This window comes from Stigmatopora nigra, chromosome 3 (genome assembly GCF_051989575.1).
Source record: "Stigmatopora nigra isolate UIUO_SnigA chromosome 3, RoL_Snig_1.1, whole genome shotgun sequence".
Classification (NCBI taxonomy): domain Eukaryota; kingdom Metazoa; phylum Chordata; class Actinopteri; order Syngnathiformes; family Syngnathidae; genus Stigmatopora; species Stigmatopora nigra.
Genome location: NC_135510.1, coordinates 19,798,879 through 19,815,273, shown reverse-complemented (window position 1 = coordinate 19,815,273; position 16,395 = coordinate 19,798,879). Strand labels below are relative to the sequence as shown.

The window sequence follows — 16,395 nt, the reverse complement described above, 5'->3', positions numbered from 1 at the left end:
TTTTACAAATTGGAAATACCACTAGATGATGAAGATGCTATTGCTGACGTGTTTATGGGCAAAGGTCACACAAGAGAGTGACTCGGTACAGCCACAGTGTGCAGGTCAGATAAATATCGATGGAGATATTTGGCAACTATTTATTTTTCATTGTTTAGCGACACAGTCACTGGAAACGTACGGTCACGGCGCTGCGAGAGATTGGTCGCTGTCCAGCCCGGTCCCGCCGTCCGTCGGCGTGGCGCCCCGACGTAGGCAAATGCTCACCCATGCTCGCCAACGGTCGCCGAGGCCGCGGCGAGAAAGGTCCTTTATTGTTGGCTTTTGGAAGACAGACTGAAGATTGGCGCAGGCCTCAACGCAGGATGCCGGAGGAGACGCGCTTTAGCCTGAAAAGATAGCCCAGGGCTCTCATTAGCGCCGGGTGAAAAGATAGCCCAGGGGTCTCATTAGCGCCGGCCGGGCGGCCTTTTTCCGCCCGCTCCCGTCTCCCACCTCCCGATCAAATCCTCCGTCCGCCCGTCAGCGTGGGGTCTGGGCCCCTGGGCTTTTGTCTTCTTTTTCTTTTTGTCCTCTTGTCGCTTGGCTTTGTCTCTCTTCTTCTTGCTTTTCTTCTTCTGCGGAAGGACACGAGCAAAGGGTTAGGGGTGCGAAAGGTGGAGCCCAAGCGGGTTCCTCTTTTTTCTGGGCCACTTTTCTCAACGAGCTTAGAAGCATTTGGGCCGGCTCCCATTTTCCGTCCAAACGCTCACAGCTTTCTGCTCCGAGATGTACTTTTCGAGGAGCAAACCTCCCGCCAACTACTCCTCGTGTCGCAGACCCCCCCCCCCCCCCCAGCCTTTGTATTATATTCATTCATATTATATACAGCAGATTGCATGTCAAATTCATCACGGTGTTGCTAAGGAAACCAACACACTGACCACCGGTAAATCGCAATCTACATTTCGAGCGCCCTTGCTCGACCGGCTGGGCAACTTCCCAAAAGTCTGTTCAATTAATCACGAGAGAAAGAGTAGGACAGGTACGTGGGCAGGCGCTCACCTTCTTGTCTTTCTTGCTCTTGTCTCGCTTCTTGCGTCCGAGCTCTCGGGCCGGCGAGGCGCTGGCGACTGAGCGGGGAACGGGCAAAGGATCCGTCACAAATGGGGGGAAGGGAGAAGAAGGGGTGCTTCGACCGAGGCGCTCACCGGGAACAAACCAGGGAGGAGGAAGCGCCGGACCGAACTCGGCGTCCTGCCGCGGCGGCGGCGCCAGCGAAACGCCGTCGGCGGGAGAAACGCCGTCTGCCGTCGCTGGCGTTAAGACAAAGCGGGGGACGCGGTCAGAGGCGGCCTTTTTTCCCCCCACCGTGCGCCCACTCGTATTCAACGGGAAATGCCGGGTGATCCCCGTCGCCCACTCCGAAGTCTCGGAAGCCACGGCAAGAAGGCGAAGGAGGCTTTGTCACCTGTCTGCCGGGACGAGACGGCAAAGAGGGCCGCCGACGGCGCCCCCTCTCCGTCCTCTCCGGCATCGCCGTCCTCTCCGTCCGAGGAAGACGAGGACGCCTCGTCCGAGGAGCTGGCGAAGATGGCTTTGAACACGTCCATGGGAGGGCGCGTCTCTTCCTCCACCTCCTCCTCGTCGTCGTCATCATCGGCCTCCCCCTCGGTCTCCTCTTCGTCTGCTTCTGCCGGCGCCGCCGCCGCCACCGCCACCGCTTCTCGCTTCCCGTCCTGCCAAAGCCAAATCATGGCAGATTGATCGGAAGAAGGCCTCGGCCAGCCGGTGCTCCGGCGGCCTACCCGCGCCGGGTCCGGGGGCTCCGTCTTGACGGCCCGAGACTCCTCTTTGAGCGCGCCCGCCTGCGCGGGATCCTCCTTCTCCGTCACCGCCTCCTGGTCCCACCTGGACTTCTTGGAGGCCAGCGGAGGAGCTGAGGGAGATAGCCGGGGAGTCAACAAACCCCCCCCGGCCACGGGTGGTTGGAACGATCGGCCGGCCGCGGTCGGCGGAACGGGCACACGTACGTGGATCGCCGGGAGCGACGGTCAGGAAGTTGAAGATGGAAAACTTGTCTCGCTTGACTTTGGGAAGACCCACCACGGCGGACCTGCGTTTGAGCGAGCCGCTCGGTCAGGCGGGCGGTCACGGAAGGCCGCGGTCCAGCGGGCGTCGAGCCTTCGGTCAGGCGGGCGGTCACGGACACCGCGGTGCCTTCGGCGCTTACCCGGGGTAGGGGTGAGGCACGTTGAACCTCTTGCAGAGAATCTTGTCAGGATGCCACTCCAAGCTTTCCCGGGTGAGCTGGCCGAACATTTTCATCCGGACGGCGGCTTCTTTGTCCTTCTCCGTGCTGCCCTGAAAGCGCGCCCGTCTCATTTGTCACCAGCCCGTCCAGTCTCGGTCGCCAGCCCAAAAATCACGGGGACAGACGCGCTCGCCCAAAAGAAGACTGGGGTGGCCGTTAATCGCCGGAACCATTGCCAGAACAATGGTCTCTAAGGCTCAGGGACGGGACGCCGCCTCCTTCTCTCTCCCCGCTCACCTCTTGATCTCGGGGGACTTCCACGAGGTCGTCGCCAGCGTCGTCGTCTTTGGCCCGCGTGAAGCGGCTGGCCAGCGCGGAGGAGGTGGGCCGGTACAGGACGGAGGCTCGCACAAACTCCTCCTTCTCCCTGCCGCGCTCCCACTCGGTCATGGACGGGTCCAGACTGGCCTCCGCCGCGTCTATAAACGGTGACGTGAGTCGGGGGCGGTGCCACCGCCGTCCATCGCCGGACGCCACGCCGGACGCCACGCCGCCCGACCAGACCCACCTTTGTGTCCGCCGCGCAGTCGCTCCAAGTAGGCTTCGTATCTGGCCTGCTTGGCGTCGTTCTTCTGGAATGGTTTGAAGGCGCGGCCTTGGCCGTGGAGGCCCCGCCAGGCCGCCGCCGCCGCCTCCTCCTCGCGGCGCAAGGCGCTGGTGGTGGTGGTGGTGGGCTCGGGGGCGCCGCGCAGGCGGAGCAAGCGCTGGCGGTCCTCGGGCTTCAGCAGCTCCATCACCGAGGAGGGGCCTGAACGGGGAGAAACCCGGATTACACTTGGTTTCTTAAATAAAAAGGAAGACATTCAAAAGGGAAACAGCCCCAACATTTTCAATAGCGCTCATGTCGAAAGGGTGGAAGATCCCGGAAATGTCAGTAGTTGACTGGGATAGGCTCCGGCACCCCTGGCAAGCCACAGGTTCAGCAGTACAGAAAAGGAATATTTTTCAAAGGAGAAAAAGTCAACTTAAAAGTAGAATCTTTCTTTAAAATAACATGAAAGAAAGAAGTACCAATTGAAAGAGAAAATGACCCACCTGGCAGAACGGGCTCCCCCAGGAGCGCGCCCCTCTGAGCGGCGACCACGCGGTGACGCCCGGCGTCCTCCGGGAGCGCCGCCCGGGTCGGGGCCCCGGCCGCGCCGGGGGCGGCGCTCACGCCCGAAAGGTGCGACACTTCTACCCGCCTGCGGAAGCGGCGCAGCGGGCGGTAGTCGTCCGGCAGTTTCGGCGGGGGGAACGCCGCCTGCCGTTCCCGAGGGCGACACGTTGCAAATTGGAACCAAAATCCGGCGAGGGGGGCGGCGGGCCTTTTTACGGCCTTTCGCCTTACCGTTTGATTTTCTCGGCTGCCCCGCGCCAACGCGAATCCTTCCAAGATTTTGCCCAGGTACGACGCCTCCCTTCGGTGGCCGCCGCCGGCGGTGACGGCGGTGACGGAGGCGCCGCGCGGCGCCGTCCAGCCGTAGAGCCCGTCTCCGGGCTCGTCCGCCAGCACCGTGTCGTACTTGGACATGGCGTCACGGTGGTACACGTCTTCGTCGTCGTCGTCCTCCAGCGCGCCCACGCCGAAAGCCTGCAGCCGACGGCGGGCGTGATGGTGGAGGAAAAAAAAAAACGGAGGGGGGAAAGCTGAAATGGGCCAGCGTGCTCAAATTGGTTGTCATTTGCCGTCGTGGTCCGCCATTGAACATGTCGACCTTGGACAAATGCTCACCTGCCCGGCCACGCCCCCCAGCCGCCGCGAGACCCGTCGCTTTTCCCCAAAGAGTCTGCTGGTGGCGTCCGAGTGAGGCGAAAAGAAGTCCAGGTGGGCGTCGCTGTTGCCCCGCAGCGCCAGCGCCGGATCCAGACCGCGGTAGCCCAGGCCCTGAACGCCCGCCCTGGCTCCAAAGTCCACCGCCACCACGTCCTTGGGGGCAAAGGTGGCGTTCTCGGGGGCAAACTCCTCATCGTCGTCGTCCTCCTGAAAGACGGGCGTGGTCCATCTTAGCGTGCCCCCTCATTTTTTTTCTTTTGCCCACGCCCTCGGCCGCCCTTTCATTGAGATGGGCCGAGGAGGGAAAGCGCCGAGCCCCTAAGCTAAGACGAGGCCGTGGTCGGTTCGGGCGGCGGAACGGGACTCCACCCACCTGGGATTCTTCCGAGCCGGTGGGGGGCGGAGCGCAGCCAAAGACGCGCTGTCGTCGGGGCTTCCTCTTGACGCGAGGTCCCACGCCCTGACCGGCTTTCCAGCCCATCCGGGTCAGCAGCTCGGCGCCGACGCCGGCGGCGGCGGGCGCGATGAGTTCGTCCAGGAGCTCGCTCCCAGGTAGGGCGGCCGCCAGCGCGCCCGGCGCCTCGGCCACGTCCCGCGGCGCCCGGGACGCGAACGGCTGAGTGGTGGTGATTCGGGACGGGGCGATGCCGTGCTCGCCCAGATCCTGACAAAACAAAACGAGAAAATGGCGCCCGCTCAGCAATGACGTAGCCGTAGAAGGCCGCCTTTGGCCAATGTTCAAGAACACTGGACTTTTTCATACGGACGGCCCCCAAAACACGCGTGAACTGCATTTGCCAAACCAAAGGGATTTCTTTTTGACACCAACACAAAAAGCCACACGGCCACATTTGGGGGCAAAGGGGAAAGGACTTTTGGAGTAGGTGGTCGTGGTCAAGGGAACCAAATAGGAATAATCGGCTTTCAAATAGCTCTCTCTAACCTCGTCGTCCATAAAGTCCCGCGGCGTGGCCTCCTGTTTCTCCGCCTTCTGCTGCCGCGAGGACACAAACGTGGACGGCGTCCATCCTGACGCAGAGACGGAGCGGGTCAACCTTCCTCCCGGGTGCGGCCGGCCGCCGGTGGCTCACCTTCTTTGGATCCCACCGTGTTGAAATATCCCGCAGAGAATCCGCCCGTGAAGGCGCCGTGGAAGCGTTGGTAGCGGCCCTTCTCGTCTCGGACCGTCTGCTCGTGGAGGGGGAGCGGCTTGCGCGGGGCCTCGTCTGCAAGAGTAAAGTGGAACGTCGGCGTGGGAACGGCCAACAAAAAACATTGGCTTTAAAAAAAATATACAATTCAGTAGTCGTCGGCGGGCGGAAAGGGCTTGGGTTAGCAATCTCGCGTCCTCTGCTAGCCTAGGTGGTTAATATCACAGACTGGCGTGGCATCGTTGCACCGACAGCGGCCAATACCCAATGGACCTAACAAACAGACTTTGAAAGAGTCATTGGGGGCTCTGAATAGTTTTAGACAGGGTCTGCCAAGTGAGAAGACAGTCATTTACCTTTTGAGAAAAATAATATTTTGTCCACAACACAGTAGTATAGGGGTAGTATCGGTAGGGGTTATGCTTACGCAGTGTGGGTGTATCAAGACTACTACCTCCCACGATGCCCATTGTGTATAGAACACCAAAATACACACCGAGTTGAATAGGGGGAAACATCTTAACTCGGACGCCAAGTTAGTTTGAGGGTTTTTATTTTCTTGGAACGAGCGGCTGTGACTGGGCTGAAGACCCGTCTGGCAACCCTGCTAGCAGTTGGATGCCTAGCCTACATGCTAGAACGTTTGGAACTCTGATTGCCATTCATCTTGAAATAAAAACGACCCAAATCAAGTTTCTTTATGCCCTTTGCGTTATGTGGAGACAAAAAAAAGTGTGTACAGAGAATGAGCTGCCTGACTAGCAAGACAGCTAATACGACCAAGACAAGCGTGGCTACATTTAAAAAAAATCCACCATGTGTACAAAGAATGGGCTGCCTAAGTAGCCAGAAAACTAACAGACCCAAGCCAAGCGTGACCCAATTCCAAAAATCCAAGAATGGGGTGCCTGGCTAGCAAAACAGCTAACACGGCTAAGCCAAGCGTGACTAAATTCCTTTCGTCGTCGTCGTCGTCACATAACAGCTCGCAAGGAAAGTGAAGAGGGAAACGGAAAGTTTCGAACGCGACCAACCTTCTTCCAGAGGCTCCAAGGCAGTCCCGTAAACCACAAAATCCGTCGGACATTTGACGTCTTCGTCGAAGGCCGCCATGTTTCCAATCGGAGTACGGCGGCCGCGGAGGAACGGCGCGACGGTAAAAAGAAAACTCTACTCGACGGCCATGTTGGCGGGGGCAAAAGGTGCGCGATATTGCAATAAAACGTCTACACGATAGCCATGTTGGCGGGGGCAATGTTGGCGCTTGCGCATTTTGCAAACATTGATGGCAATGTTTGCAATTCCCGACTCACGCACAAAACACTTGATTGAAATCCAATGTACAATTTAGGTTCCACCCAAAAGTAGTAGTATAAGTTTGTGCGCCGCCAAAGGGCACCAACCGGGAATCAGTTCCATTTATTTTAATCTCATCTCATTTTCTGAAGCGCTTTATCCTCGCAGGGAACTGGGCGACAGAGGACAACCGTGAAACCTCACACCAATACCTATGGGCAATTTCGAGTGTCCAATCAGCCTAACGTGCATGTCTTTGGAAGGTGGGGGGAAAGGGAGTGGCCGATGGAAACCCACGCAGGCCCGGGGAGAACATGCAAACTCGTGGAACGTCTCGTGACAGGCAATGGGTTAATGGGAGTCGAAATGGGAAGAAAAGTCCAATTTCATATCACGAGACGAGAACGTGACGTGCGTCCGCGTTGAGGTGGTGAGGGCCCCCCTCCCGGGGTCTGGCCGCTCCCGGTCAAAGTCCCGCAGCTTTCCAAAGTAAACAGAAGAAGAAGAAGAGCCTAACATTCCCTACGGTCGAAGGAGGGAGGGGGGAGGGAGGGAGGGAGGGAGGCGGCGGACGCTGGCCGAACCCCAAAGTCTCCACTGGGGTGGGAGGGCAGGCATTTGGTGATAGAGAAAGCACAGGCTAAGTAAAAAAAAAAAAAAAAGAATATCATACAAAAATTCAAATCAAGTAGGTACTTTCTGGAGGCCTTGCGCAAAGCCCCCGCCACTGGACCATTACGTAGAGTCGCCCCTCGACTCGGTGACTCATCCCATGGCCGTGTTTCCTAGCGCGTCCCCGAGCCGAGTGCACCCAAAGGCCGCTCGACCTTGGCGCGAACTCGGCGCGAACTCGGCGCGCCCCCCGGTCCAACCCTAGCGCGGCCGGCCAAGGCGTCAGCGCCTCAGATGAATCACGTGCGGCGGGCGCCGACGAAGGACAGAGGTCGCGCGGACAAACGCGCCTGTGTTGTCGGCTAATCGCCGGCTCGTTAGCCGCACGTTAGCGCGTCTTAAAATGGTCGCCGGGATTAAGATTAGGCCCACGGGCGATCGCCTCCGGAATGCACGCGCCGTTCTCGGTGACGCGGCGGGCGCGCAAAAAGACCAATCTGTGACAAAACGGGAAGCTCTTTGCGCCACTTCCTCGGCGAGTCTGGTGACGCGCGAGGAGACGTTGGCCGGCCGAGCGATGGCGTGTCGGTCGTCGCCGTCCCGTCCTACCGTCGGGACCGGGAAGGGGCGTGGCGCCGAGCGGAGTTGCGTGGCGCCGAGCGGAGTTACGTGGCGGCGTTCCGGAAAGCCGTCGGTTCGACGGGAAGTCGGCCGCACGTTGAGCGCTGAGCAAAGAGGAAGTTACATCATCGGCTAAAGGTGCGCACGCTAAGGCAGCCATGAATTCAATGTCGGCTTGCTCCAAAAGTAAGCGCGTCAGGATGCGTCAACACTCGGCCATCTTGATTGATTGTGCGAAGCAAAGGTGTCCGCGTGCAATGTGCCTTTCTTTGCTTTGGTTCCGGCAATTGGCTGCACGTTCCGAGATTTCAGAGGACGCGGGCCCTTTCCCGTTCTATTTGGCGCCAGGCGAGCGGGTCCGGACGGGATGGCTTCCTCCAACTCCACGGTGAACTCAGTGATCCAGAATCCACCGCAAGTGGCTCGCAAGTGGCCAAAGATGAACGGGAGAGAGAATCAAAGTGGTCGCCTGCGTCTCTAGAAGACATTTGAAGCAGCGAAGCAACATGTGCAATCTCCGATACAAAGGTGTTTCTGACCCTGGTGACCTTTGACTTTATGACCTCAATTCATTTCAGTCGCCGTTTATGGCGGTTGGTCCAAAGCCGAGGTGCACGCAAACGCCAAGTAGATACGTATTGCGGTGTCTGTCCGTTGGGGAGCCTGGGAGAGGCGGGGGTGGGGGGATATTTGAGGGAAGGAGGGAGAAGAAATAGCGCCAGGCGCCTGTTTGGGCCCATTGCGGGAGGCCAAGAGGGTGGCTGGAGCCAGGCATTCTTTTACGGCGCGTTTCAAAGTGCACTCCGGTGTGCGCCACCGTTTATTTGCCGCGTCTCGCTCGGTGTACTCCCGACTTGCGTGGCTTTGCCTCAATGCGTTGGTTGCACCGTCTGTCTTTCTGTCTCTATGTCTCTCTGTCTGTGTGCCGTGCGCTTTATCTGCGGGTGCTCGGGTGAGCGCTGTACCATGCGTGGGAGGGAGCGAGGGAGGGAGGGAGGGAGGGAGGGAACCCATTTTCTGGCTTTGCACCACCACTTTTTCCGGGTCTCTCCTCCTTGCTGTATTTGCCTGTTAAACGTCTAAATAGGTGGAAGTTTTTGTCGTGCAGAGGAGAGAGAGAAGTCCAAAAAGAGGAAGTGAGCTGTGACAGGGTACGCACGCTTCCTGTGTATGTGCGCCCGTGTGTGTGTGTGTGTGTGTGTGTGTGTGTGTGCCGGCGAGGGGGGGCTTAAAACCTTCTGCTGTCAATCAGATCTGGTCATCTTCCCCGTCTTATCTCACTGAACATCTGCGTCCCGTGTCTTTGTGTGCCTCCCCTGTGAGTGGATACGTGCATTTTTGCCCAGGGCTGGCTTGTAAATAAATGGGGTGAAAGTGTGCCTGTGCGTGCGTCCGCGCGTCTGTCAACGCGTCCGTCCTTACATGCGCGCGGGACAGTTAACTGTTGGAAAAACTTCACGCTAAAGAGGAAGCCACGTCGGCGCCGGCACGCGGGAGCGCTCCGAGATAGACGACTTGACTTTCAACCGAATATGTCTTCCGAGTTCCACGGCACATTTACTCCCTCACACGCGCACACACCGGCCATCCGTCAGGAAAGGGCGGCCACTCCAGAATGCAATGCACTTTGAATTTATTGGGACGTCAAGCAAGCTCATCCAAGAACCACATGCAATAGACGGGATCAAAGCGGCCCCAAGGCACTTTTGCATTTTGCACTTTTCATTCCCGCAGTTTTTCAACACGTGGGCCAGGAGGCCGGTTGTGGGGAAAGCCGCTCAGGGGACGGCTCAGGTGAGTGAGTGAGGGTTAGGCCAGGGGGCCCAAAAGTCCAGTCCACTTTTTGACAAAAACACAGGCGTGGCTTTGCAGAGGTCCGTTCCTCCTTTGGGATCCCATCGGCGATCGCCCCGGGCACGTCAAAAAGGAGCGACCGTGGCGACGGGGAGCTCCGCCCGCCGATCGCAGCCAGACCTCGGCATCCGACGGCGAGGACCGCCGAGTCTGGGGCCACTTTTCGGGCGTCCTAATACAACAAGCTGAATTATGTCCATGGGAGTTTAGTCCTGCTTTGTCCCTAAAACCTTTGTCCTAGGACAGGTGTCTCTTGGAGAGAATTGCGGCGTGAGACCTTGGCGCCAGTGCTCTTCAGCTGTGCGCTCCGTAACAGGGCTCATGTATTTGCTGCTGTTGTTGCTGCTGTTGTTGTTGTTTCTGGCGAAAGAGGCCACGCAAGGTGTCCAACTCGCGGCTGAGGTGCTCCACTCGGCGCCTGAGTCTGTCGTTGTCCGAGCCCAGCTGCAGGACCTTCTGCTGCGTCTCCATGTTGCGCATCTTGGCTTTGTCGCGACTCTTGCGCACCGCCACGTTGTTGCGCTCGCGCCTCAGACGGTACTCGGGGCTGCTCTTGTCCAGCCGCTTCCCGGACTTGCCGCTGGCCGGCCGGAGGCGCGTCCAGCCCTGCGCGCGACGCCCCGTGGGGAACTCTGGCTGAGGCGTAGGCACGCCGTAGCCGTAGCCATAGCCGTAATTGTAGCCGCCTCCGCCGTAGCCATCTCCGCCGTAGACGCCGCCCCCGTAGCTGCCTCCTCCGCCGTGCACAAAGTCCTCCTCCCGTGGCTCCTGCTTGATGGAGAGCTCCTCCGCCTTCAAAGTTGTAAAACGACAGAGAAAAATACGAGTCAAGCCTCCGTTGGAAAATGAGCAGTGAACCGTGTCAAAAGATCTTTCAAAGGAAGGAAAATAGTTTGCTGCTAATGTCTTATGGTCTACTTGTATTGTTTCAAGTTGTACTCCATTGACTCGAGCATTTTCCAAGGGTCATTTCTTTCAATATTTATTATTTTTTTGAGATCCATTTTTAGTCCTTGGTGACTCTATAGTCACCTTGGCTTTCTTGTTTACATTTTGCTTTGACTTTTGAATCATTTGATGTTCAATTTATGTCATCGATATTCTACTTTGAATGTTTTCCTTCAGAATTTGGCCCTTTTGCTTGGCATTATTGTTCACTGGCTTGGCGTTAGGGCTCACGCACAACTCTGCGGACGAAAGGAAAGGACGGGCGTTGGTTAGACGGCTCGCACACACCTTGAGAGCGTCCGTCTTGTCGTAGGTCGACAGCTGCTGGTGCTGGGCTCCGTGGTCGTGGCCGTGCGCGCTCTCGTACTCGTCATCGTCTTCGGCGGCGGCGGCAGCGCGCATCCGCGACGGTTGTTGGAAGAGTTCGGCCAACAAGTCGTCGTCGTCGTCGTGGAAGGCGGACGGATCCGCGTAAGCGCTGAGGTCCATCTCCGTTTGCCCGCCGCACGGCTCGCCTTGTGTGCTACGGAGGAAATGCCCAGCGGCGGCGGCGGGACCCATCGCCGTCGCCGACTCGTACAGCAGGTTGTGCAGCTCCATGCGCATGGCCGCCAAGTCGTGCGCCTCGGACCTTGTGCCCGCGCCCGAGTCAAGTGGACTGGAGTAGAGTAAAGTGGTGTGGAGCGAAGCAACGTGCAGCGGAGTGGAGCGGAGTGCAACAGAGTGCAACAGAGTGCAGTCCTCCTTCCTTCTATCTCCACCCTTCCCTTCCGTCTGCCACCTGTCCGTGCCTTGACGTGCCGTGAGTGGACTCTGCAAAGTGGCCGAGTTGTTTTATAGCGCGGCCAGGGCGGCGACTGCGCTCGCTGGCCACGCCCACGCAGACCGACAACCCTCCCTCTCTTACAGTGCGTGCGCGCGCACGCGTGCGAGACAATACGGACAAATGTGAGCGAGCTGTTGAGAAATGCCTGCTTTTCTTTACTTTTCACCGCTTCTCTTCTCTGCCAAAATACACATTCGAGCCGACGCCATGAGACCCCGCGAAGCCAGCCGACTTTGACACGTTGTGGTCCTTGAAAAGCCATCTCTTTGTACATGCCTTGAAATGCAGTTATCCATGTATTCAATGTTCATAAAAATGGGGTCACGTAAACTATCTAAAGGCTGACTTGGAGCCAGAGGCGGGGTGGGGTGGGGTGGGGGGCACCCTGATTTACTGGGCAACCAATCGCAGGGCACAAGGAGACAACCATTCACGCTCATGCCTAGGGTCAATTTAGAGTGGCCACACAGGACATGCCCAGGTGGTCCAAGCGCAATTTGAATTCGCCCAGAATCCAATCTGAATAATAATGATTAAATAATTCAACATTTGGGGACAAGGCCACATTGTTCATTCGAAAGCAGGAAAATCTGAATCATTTTTTTTTTAACTCAAAAGAATTGTTAACAAAATAAAGGGTTCGGGAAAAAAAACAAGGAGCTACACTCTACCAAGTTTAGCAAACCCTGTAAAAAAACGGATTGCCGCCAACACTCCAGATCAAAATGAATTGCACGTTCACATGTGAAGAAGATACATTTTTGAAGACCTTCAATAACAAACAGCAGCATTGACTCCTTTTGGTCTTCGCCAAAAGAAAACATGACGTCGCGTCACAAAAGAAAGCAATAACCGAGTCCACAGAATACGTACGTCCTCTATGATTGTTAATACTCACATTTTCCAACTCCAATACATCCCAAATATAATTGTGTTAATTCAAGGGGACCAGGAAAAGCGTGGTTTGTGTGACGTCATTTCTCACGGCCACCACACTCGCTCACTTGTTGAAAGAGGGGCGCCGTGCCAAAAGACTTAGATATAAAAATACGTGTAAATATATACATATATATATATTTTAATTAATGCATTTTTAATCAAAAATAAGCTTCAGCGATGACACGTTCAGCAGGCATTTTATGTTCGGATAAGCCAATGGTGGACTGTTGGAGTTGAGAAGTCTTCTTCCTGTTTGCGCAGGCAGGCGGGCGTCGACTTTTGACAACGTCACGCTGCGCGTCAGCTCATGACATTTAAAGCACGGTCGCCGATTGGTCGGACGACGCGTCATTCCCAGTCAAAGTTGCGTCAGGTAGCACATACTCGGACATGATTGGTCCAGGCGTCTGGCAGGCGGGTTTCGTCTCGTTTGTGATTGGTCGACGCCAGGCGCTGCCCTACATGGCAAAAGCGATTTCGCAATCGGCTCTCCGCGGAGTCCATGTCGGAAACCAAAACAGGCCGAGGGTTCGCTCGCAGAACGACGGCAGCGGGAAGTTTAGCGACGACGTTTTCGTCCGTCGCCGCTTTCGTCCATCACAAGGTAACGTTTCTTTTATGGGGGGAGCGACCCTTCCGGCCGTCCGTCTGTCCGACCGTCCGTCGGTACGTCGACGAAGCGGGCCGAAACGTCGGCGGGCGGCATCTGAAAAAACAAACACTGGAAGGAAAACAATCTCCGGTGTCTTTCGCTTTTATCCCCCCCTTGGCTCTTTCACTTTCACGGCTCGATTTGGACGGGTTAGGGCGCCCGCGTCACGCGAGAATCCCGTTTTGCGGCGGCATGAGCAAAAGTTGGCCAAAATGGTCGGTAAAATGACAAAAGGAGTCGATGTCCCGTGCGCCAAGCCGGCCGTCGACCCGTGTTTGCCGTCATATCATATGTTATCTTGCGAATAGACGCGGAGTTCCCCTCGCTAAGAGCTAAGAGGGGGACGATGATGCAACAACGGGCAACAACAGATCACTCGGCTGCTTGTTTCCACCCGGAAGCTCGACGCGAGTGCGCCTCTTCCGCCGGCGGCAGCCTGCCTAGCAACGCCCCGACCAATCGCGCAGCGCGGATCCCCCTTTGACGCTTTGTTTATCTTCCTACGCTGGCGTCTGACCGTCACGTGATCTGCGGCGCTGATAAGCGTGTTCTCGTTCACGTCTTTTTGATGTCGTGGAAAAAGGGGGAAAAAAGACAACAGCGACCACACCGAACACTGGCTTCATTTTGGCACATGGACTTTAGTTTCAATGTCTCCCAATATAGAGTCGTTAGCATAGCAGGGAATAGGATAACAAAGTGAGCTTGTGATTTTAGACTGATACATTGACAAAAGTAACACTGCTTTGAAACAAAATCAGTGGGTCTGTGTGTTTTTAAATTTTTATTTTTTTTGGTTCCCTTGCTAGCTCGTATTAAACGGTGCGTTGTAATTCCCCCCAATCCCCCCCCCCCCCCGCCTCCCACAGGTGTCAGCCCGGCAATCCCCGCTCAGCGGTTACCCAAATGAGCCGGCCGCCCCAGCATTCTAAAGTCGCGTCATCGGAGCACAACGGCGTGAGCGTCATCCAGAGCCAGCTCGCGGTCGCCGCCAACGCCAACTCCGCCAAGTCCAACTCGGACGCCGCCCTATCTTCCTCCCCCGGCGGCAAGGCCGCCACCGCCGCCGCCGCCGCCGCCCCCGGCAAGATGAAGAAGTCGTCGGCCGACAAGGACAGCGACGAGTACCGGCAGCGGCGCGAGCGCAACAACCTGGCGGTGAAGAAGAGCCGTCAGCGCAGCAAGCAGAAGGCCATGGACACGCAGCAGCGCGTCAACCAGCTCAAGGAGGAGAACGAGCGGCTGGAGGCCAAAATCAAACTCCTCAGCAAAGAACTCAGCGTGCTGAAAGACCTCTTCCTGGAGCACGCCCACAACCTGGCCGACAACGCGCAGCCCCCCTCCGGGGCCAGCCCCGCCGCCGACAACCCGTGACGGACGCGGGCGGGATCTCGCCGGTGACTCCCGATCCCGGGGCAGCCGGGAAGAGCGATTGGCCGGTGCCCCCCACGGAGGATTTTGAGCCGCGTTCACGTCACGCCAAATGTGCATACAAATGTGCTATCCAAAAGCATTGGAGGAATACATACACAAGTATACACTAATACCATGGACAAAATGACCACTTACATTGGGGAAAAAGTGGCATTAAAAAAAAAAAACACGTTTCGAGAGGGTTAAAAAAAAAACACGTTTTGAGAGGGTTAAAAAAAAAAAAAAAGAGAGAAATTGAATATAGGTTCTAAATGGCTCCTTCTTGGTTTAAGGTCCCTCGGCAGGTCGTCTTATTTTTCCTTATCATTGGGAAGGAAAGCATTTATTAATCCATCACTGCGTTCCACCAATTCCTCCAGAATACAAAAGAGTTGTTTTGAACGACTGTTTATACGGACTGGTATCCCTCCGATGCTCTGTGTAGATCTCTTCAATGTAAATTGGGGCGTCCCATTATTCTGACTGGACGCCAGGAATGCTCGCTTCAAATGGAACGGACGCTTCGGGCCGTCAACGGTGGCCAATGACGGGAATTGGCTGAAAACGTACAGGAAGAGGCGGCTTTGGATGGCTTCTTTTTTGAACCGATGCCGTTACGGACGGACTTACGGACCCAACCCCGCGAGCCCGAGGACGGATGCCACGGCTCTGCCCAGGAAATAGTTTGCAGACTTTTTCGGGACGGAGGCACTTGTCGAGCGCCATCGTCCGCGGCGCTCTCAATTCGATGCCATCGTACGTTGGTCGGCGTTTGTGTTCCCGAGCGCGGCCCCCCACTGTGTTTGTTAGCATGTTCCCTCTAGCGTGGCTAATGCCACATTTAGCGGCGCTCTGCGACCGCGGTTCTGGAGGGCGCCCACCAAATCCAGTGTGTTTTCCCAGGTTGGACGCACCTGAATCAAATGATGAGGCTTCTGGGCGGGTCAATTGACCATTTGAGTGGTGGAAAACAGACTCCCTCCAGAACCGCAGTTGCTGCTCCTTCTCCTGCTGAAGGAAAGATTCATTAGCATGAAACCCCCACCCCGAGCATGGCTAACCCTCAATGTGTTGCGGTGTCTTTATTATTATTATTATTATTTTTGGTTTTTTCTAACGGGTGCCGCCGCTAGCCGGACGTCACGACGGAGCGCCGGGCGACGGAGGCCGACGGACCCACGCCAGATTTTTCCGTAATAAAATGTGTTGAAGTCGGACCAAGAACGCGGTATCTTATTTATTGACCTGATGGAAATCACATTTCTGGGTTTTTACGGCTACTCTTATTGTACTTTGAATAGAATGACAATAAATCTTTTGGGTGGACTTTCCATTTGGCGTCCTTCTTGGAGTTGGCTAACCTCGAAGTCCAGCCGCCGCAGGAAGGGCCCCAAAATCCACCGCAAGTGGCGCGTGGCGTCGTCTGACGGAAAATGTCGGAGAGAAAGCCCACTTGTCGACCCCCATGGAATACTGACACTTACTGGCGCCGCGGCAAGTCTTTGTGTGGTTGCGTGCGCTATCGCCCGCCGCCAAAGTGGCGTGGCGATAACGCGCGCACCACCATCGACTCCTTAGATACACACTGGTTGAGGTCAGCGGGTCGTTTGGCGCGCACGCGTGTCTGTTCAATTTCCGCGTGGACGCATCTTTAACACTTTTGGTGACAGCTGTGGAAAAGTCAGCCGGCTAACTCACCCAAGAGGCGCTTTGCCAAGGCTTTTTCATCTCCACTCACCTATGAGGGTTTTTTTTTGCCTCAACTCGTCTTCAAGGATTTATTGGGTCGGCTGAAGTCGGTCGGGTGTTCTCCTTTCAACTTTGTCCATTTGCCCTTTGTTTTCCGTCCACTTCTTGAGGGCAGGCATGGCCTTTGAGCACTCAAATGTTTGAAAAATTCCTTGGCATTGCAACGTCGCCCACAAAAAAGTTCACTTTTGCACCAAAAAAAAGAAGAGCCATTCACTGACTTCCCATGGCAAAGGTAGAACTCATTGGAAAAAAGTGGACCACTAGTAGACGTCGCAACCCATT

At 56.4% G+C, this 16,395-nt stretch overlaps 3 protein-coding genes across 4 annotated transcripts; 1 reads left to right on the top strand and 2 right to left on the bottom strand.

Annotated features, from left to right (window-relative positions):
- Positions 1 to 126: 126 nt before the first annotated feature.
- gpatch1 (G patch domain containing 1) lies at positions 127 to 6,421 on the bottom strand. The gene is made up of 17 exons (XM_077712622.1): positions 6,235 to 6,421; positions 5,141 to 5,275; positions 4,993 to 5,078; positions 4,423 to 4,713; positions 4,008 to 4,256; positions 3,624 to 3,866; positions 3,329 to 3,536; positions 2,802 to 3,041; positions 2,531 to 2,712; positions 2,213 to 2,343; positions 2,013 to 2,095; positions 1,788 to 1,918; positions 1,451 to 1,718; positions 1,191 to 1,295; positions 1,045 to 1,112; positions 496 to 617; positions 127 to 389 (listed from the first exon to the last, which is right to left on the bottom strand). The coding sequence occupies exons 1-17, from the start codon at positions 6,311 to 6,313 to the stop codon at positions 356 to 358; spliced, it is 2,655 nt and encodes an 884-aa protein (XP_077568748.1). The 5' UTR covers positions 6,314 to 6,421; the 3' UTR covers positions 127 to 355.
- Positions 6,422 to 9,345: 2,924 nt separating this feature from the next.
- cebpa (CCAAT enhancer binding protein alpha) lies at positions 9,346 to 13,408 on the bottom strand. 2 transcript variants are annotated; one of them, XM_077713266.1, is made up of 3 exons: positions 12,256 to 13,408; positions 10,820 to 11,344; positions 9,346 to 10,375 (listed from the first exon to the last, which is right to left on the bottom strand). In XM_077713266.1, exons 2-3 carry the CDS (start codon positions 11,135 to 11,137, stop codon positions 9,878 to 9,880), a joined length of 816 nt encoding a protein of 271 aa, XP_077569392.1. In that variant the 5' UTR covers positions 11,138 to 11,344; positions 12,256 to 13,408; the 3' UTR covers positions 9,346 to 9,877. The 2 variants fall into 2 exon arrangements, with proteins under 2 accessions (XP_077569392.1, XP_077569391.1); XM_077713265.1 differs by having other exon boundaries at positions 10,820 to 13,408.
- Positions 12,731 to 15,692, top strand: cebpg (CCAAT enhancer binding protein gamma). The gene is made up of 2 exons (XM_077713268.1): positions 12,731 to 12,900; positions 13,818 to 15,692. Exon 2 carries the CDS (start codon positions 13,855 to 13,857, stop codon positions 14,320 to 14,322), a length of 468 nt encoding a protein of 155 aa, XP_077569394.1. The 5' UTR covers positions 12,731 to 12,900; positions 13,818 to 13,854; the 3' UTR covers positions 14,323 to 15,692.
- Positions 15,693 to 16,395: the final 703 nt, after the last annotated feature.

What these genes read in the sequence shown, in the direction of transcription:
- cebpg (XM_077713268.1), top strand. Translation starts at nt 13,855, where the DNA reads ATGAGCCGGCCGCCCCAGCATTCTAAAGTCGCGTCATCGGAGCACAAC.
- cebpa (XM_077713265.1), bottom strand. Translation starts at nt 11,137, where the DNA reads ATGCGCATGGAGCTGCACAACCTGCTGTACGAGTCGGCGACGGCGATG. An exon ending in ACAAGACGGACGCTCTCAAG is followed by an intron (nt 10,376 to 10,819) that starts GTGTGTGCGAGC and finishes ACAACTTTGAAG; the next exon opens with GCGGAGGAGCTCTCCATCAA.
- gpatch1 (XM_077712622.1), bottom strand. Translation starts at nt 6,313, where the DNA reads ATGGCGGCCTTCGACGAAGACGTCAAATGTCCGACGGATTTTGTGGTT. An exon ending in CTTGGAGCCTCTGGAAGAAG is followed by an intron (nt 5,276 to 6,234) that starts GTTGGTCGCGTT and finishes TTACTCTTGCAG; the next exon opens with ACGAGGCCCCGCGCAAGCCG. An exon ending in GGGACTTTATGGACGACGAG is followed by an intron (nt 4,714 to 4,992) that starts GTTAGAGAGAGC and finishes TTGTTTTGTCAG; the next exon opens with GATCTGGGCGAGCACGGCAT.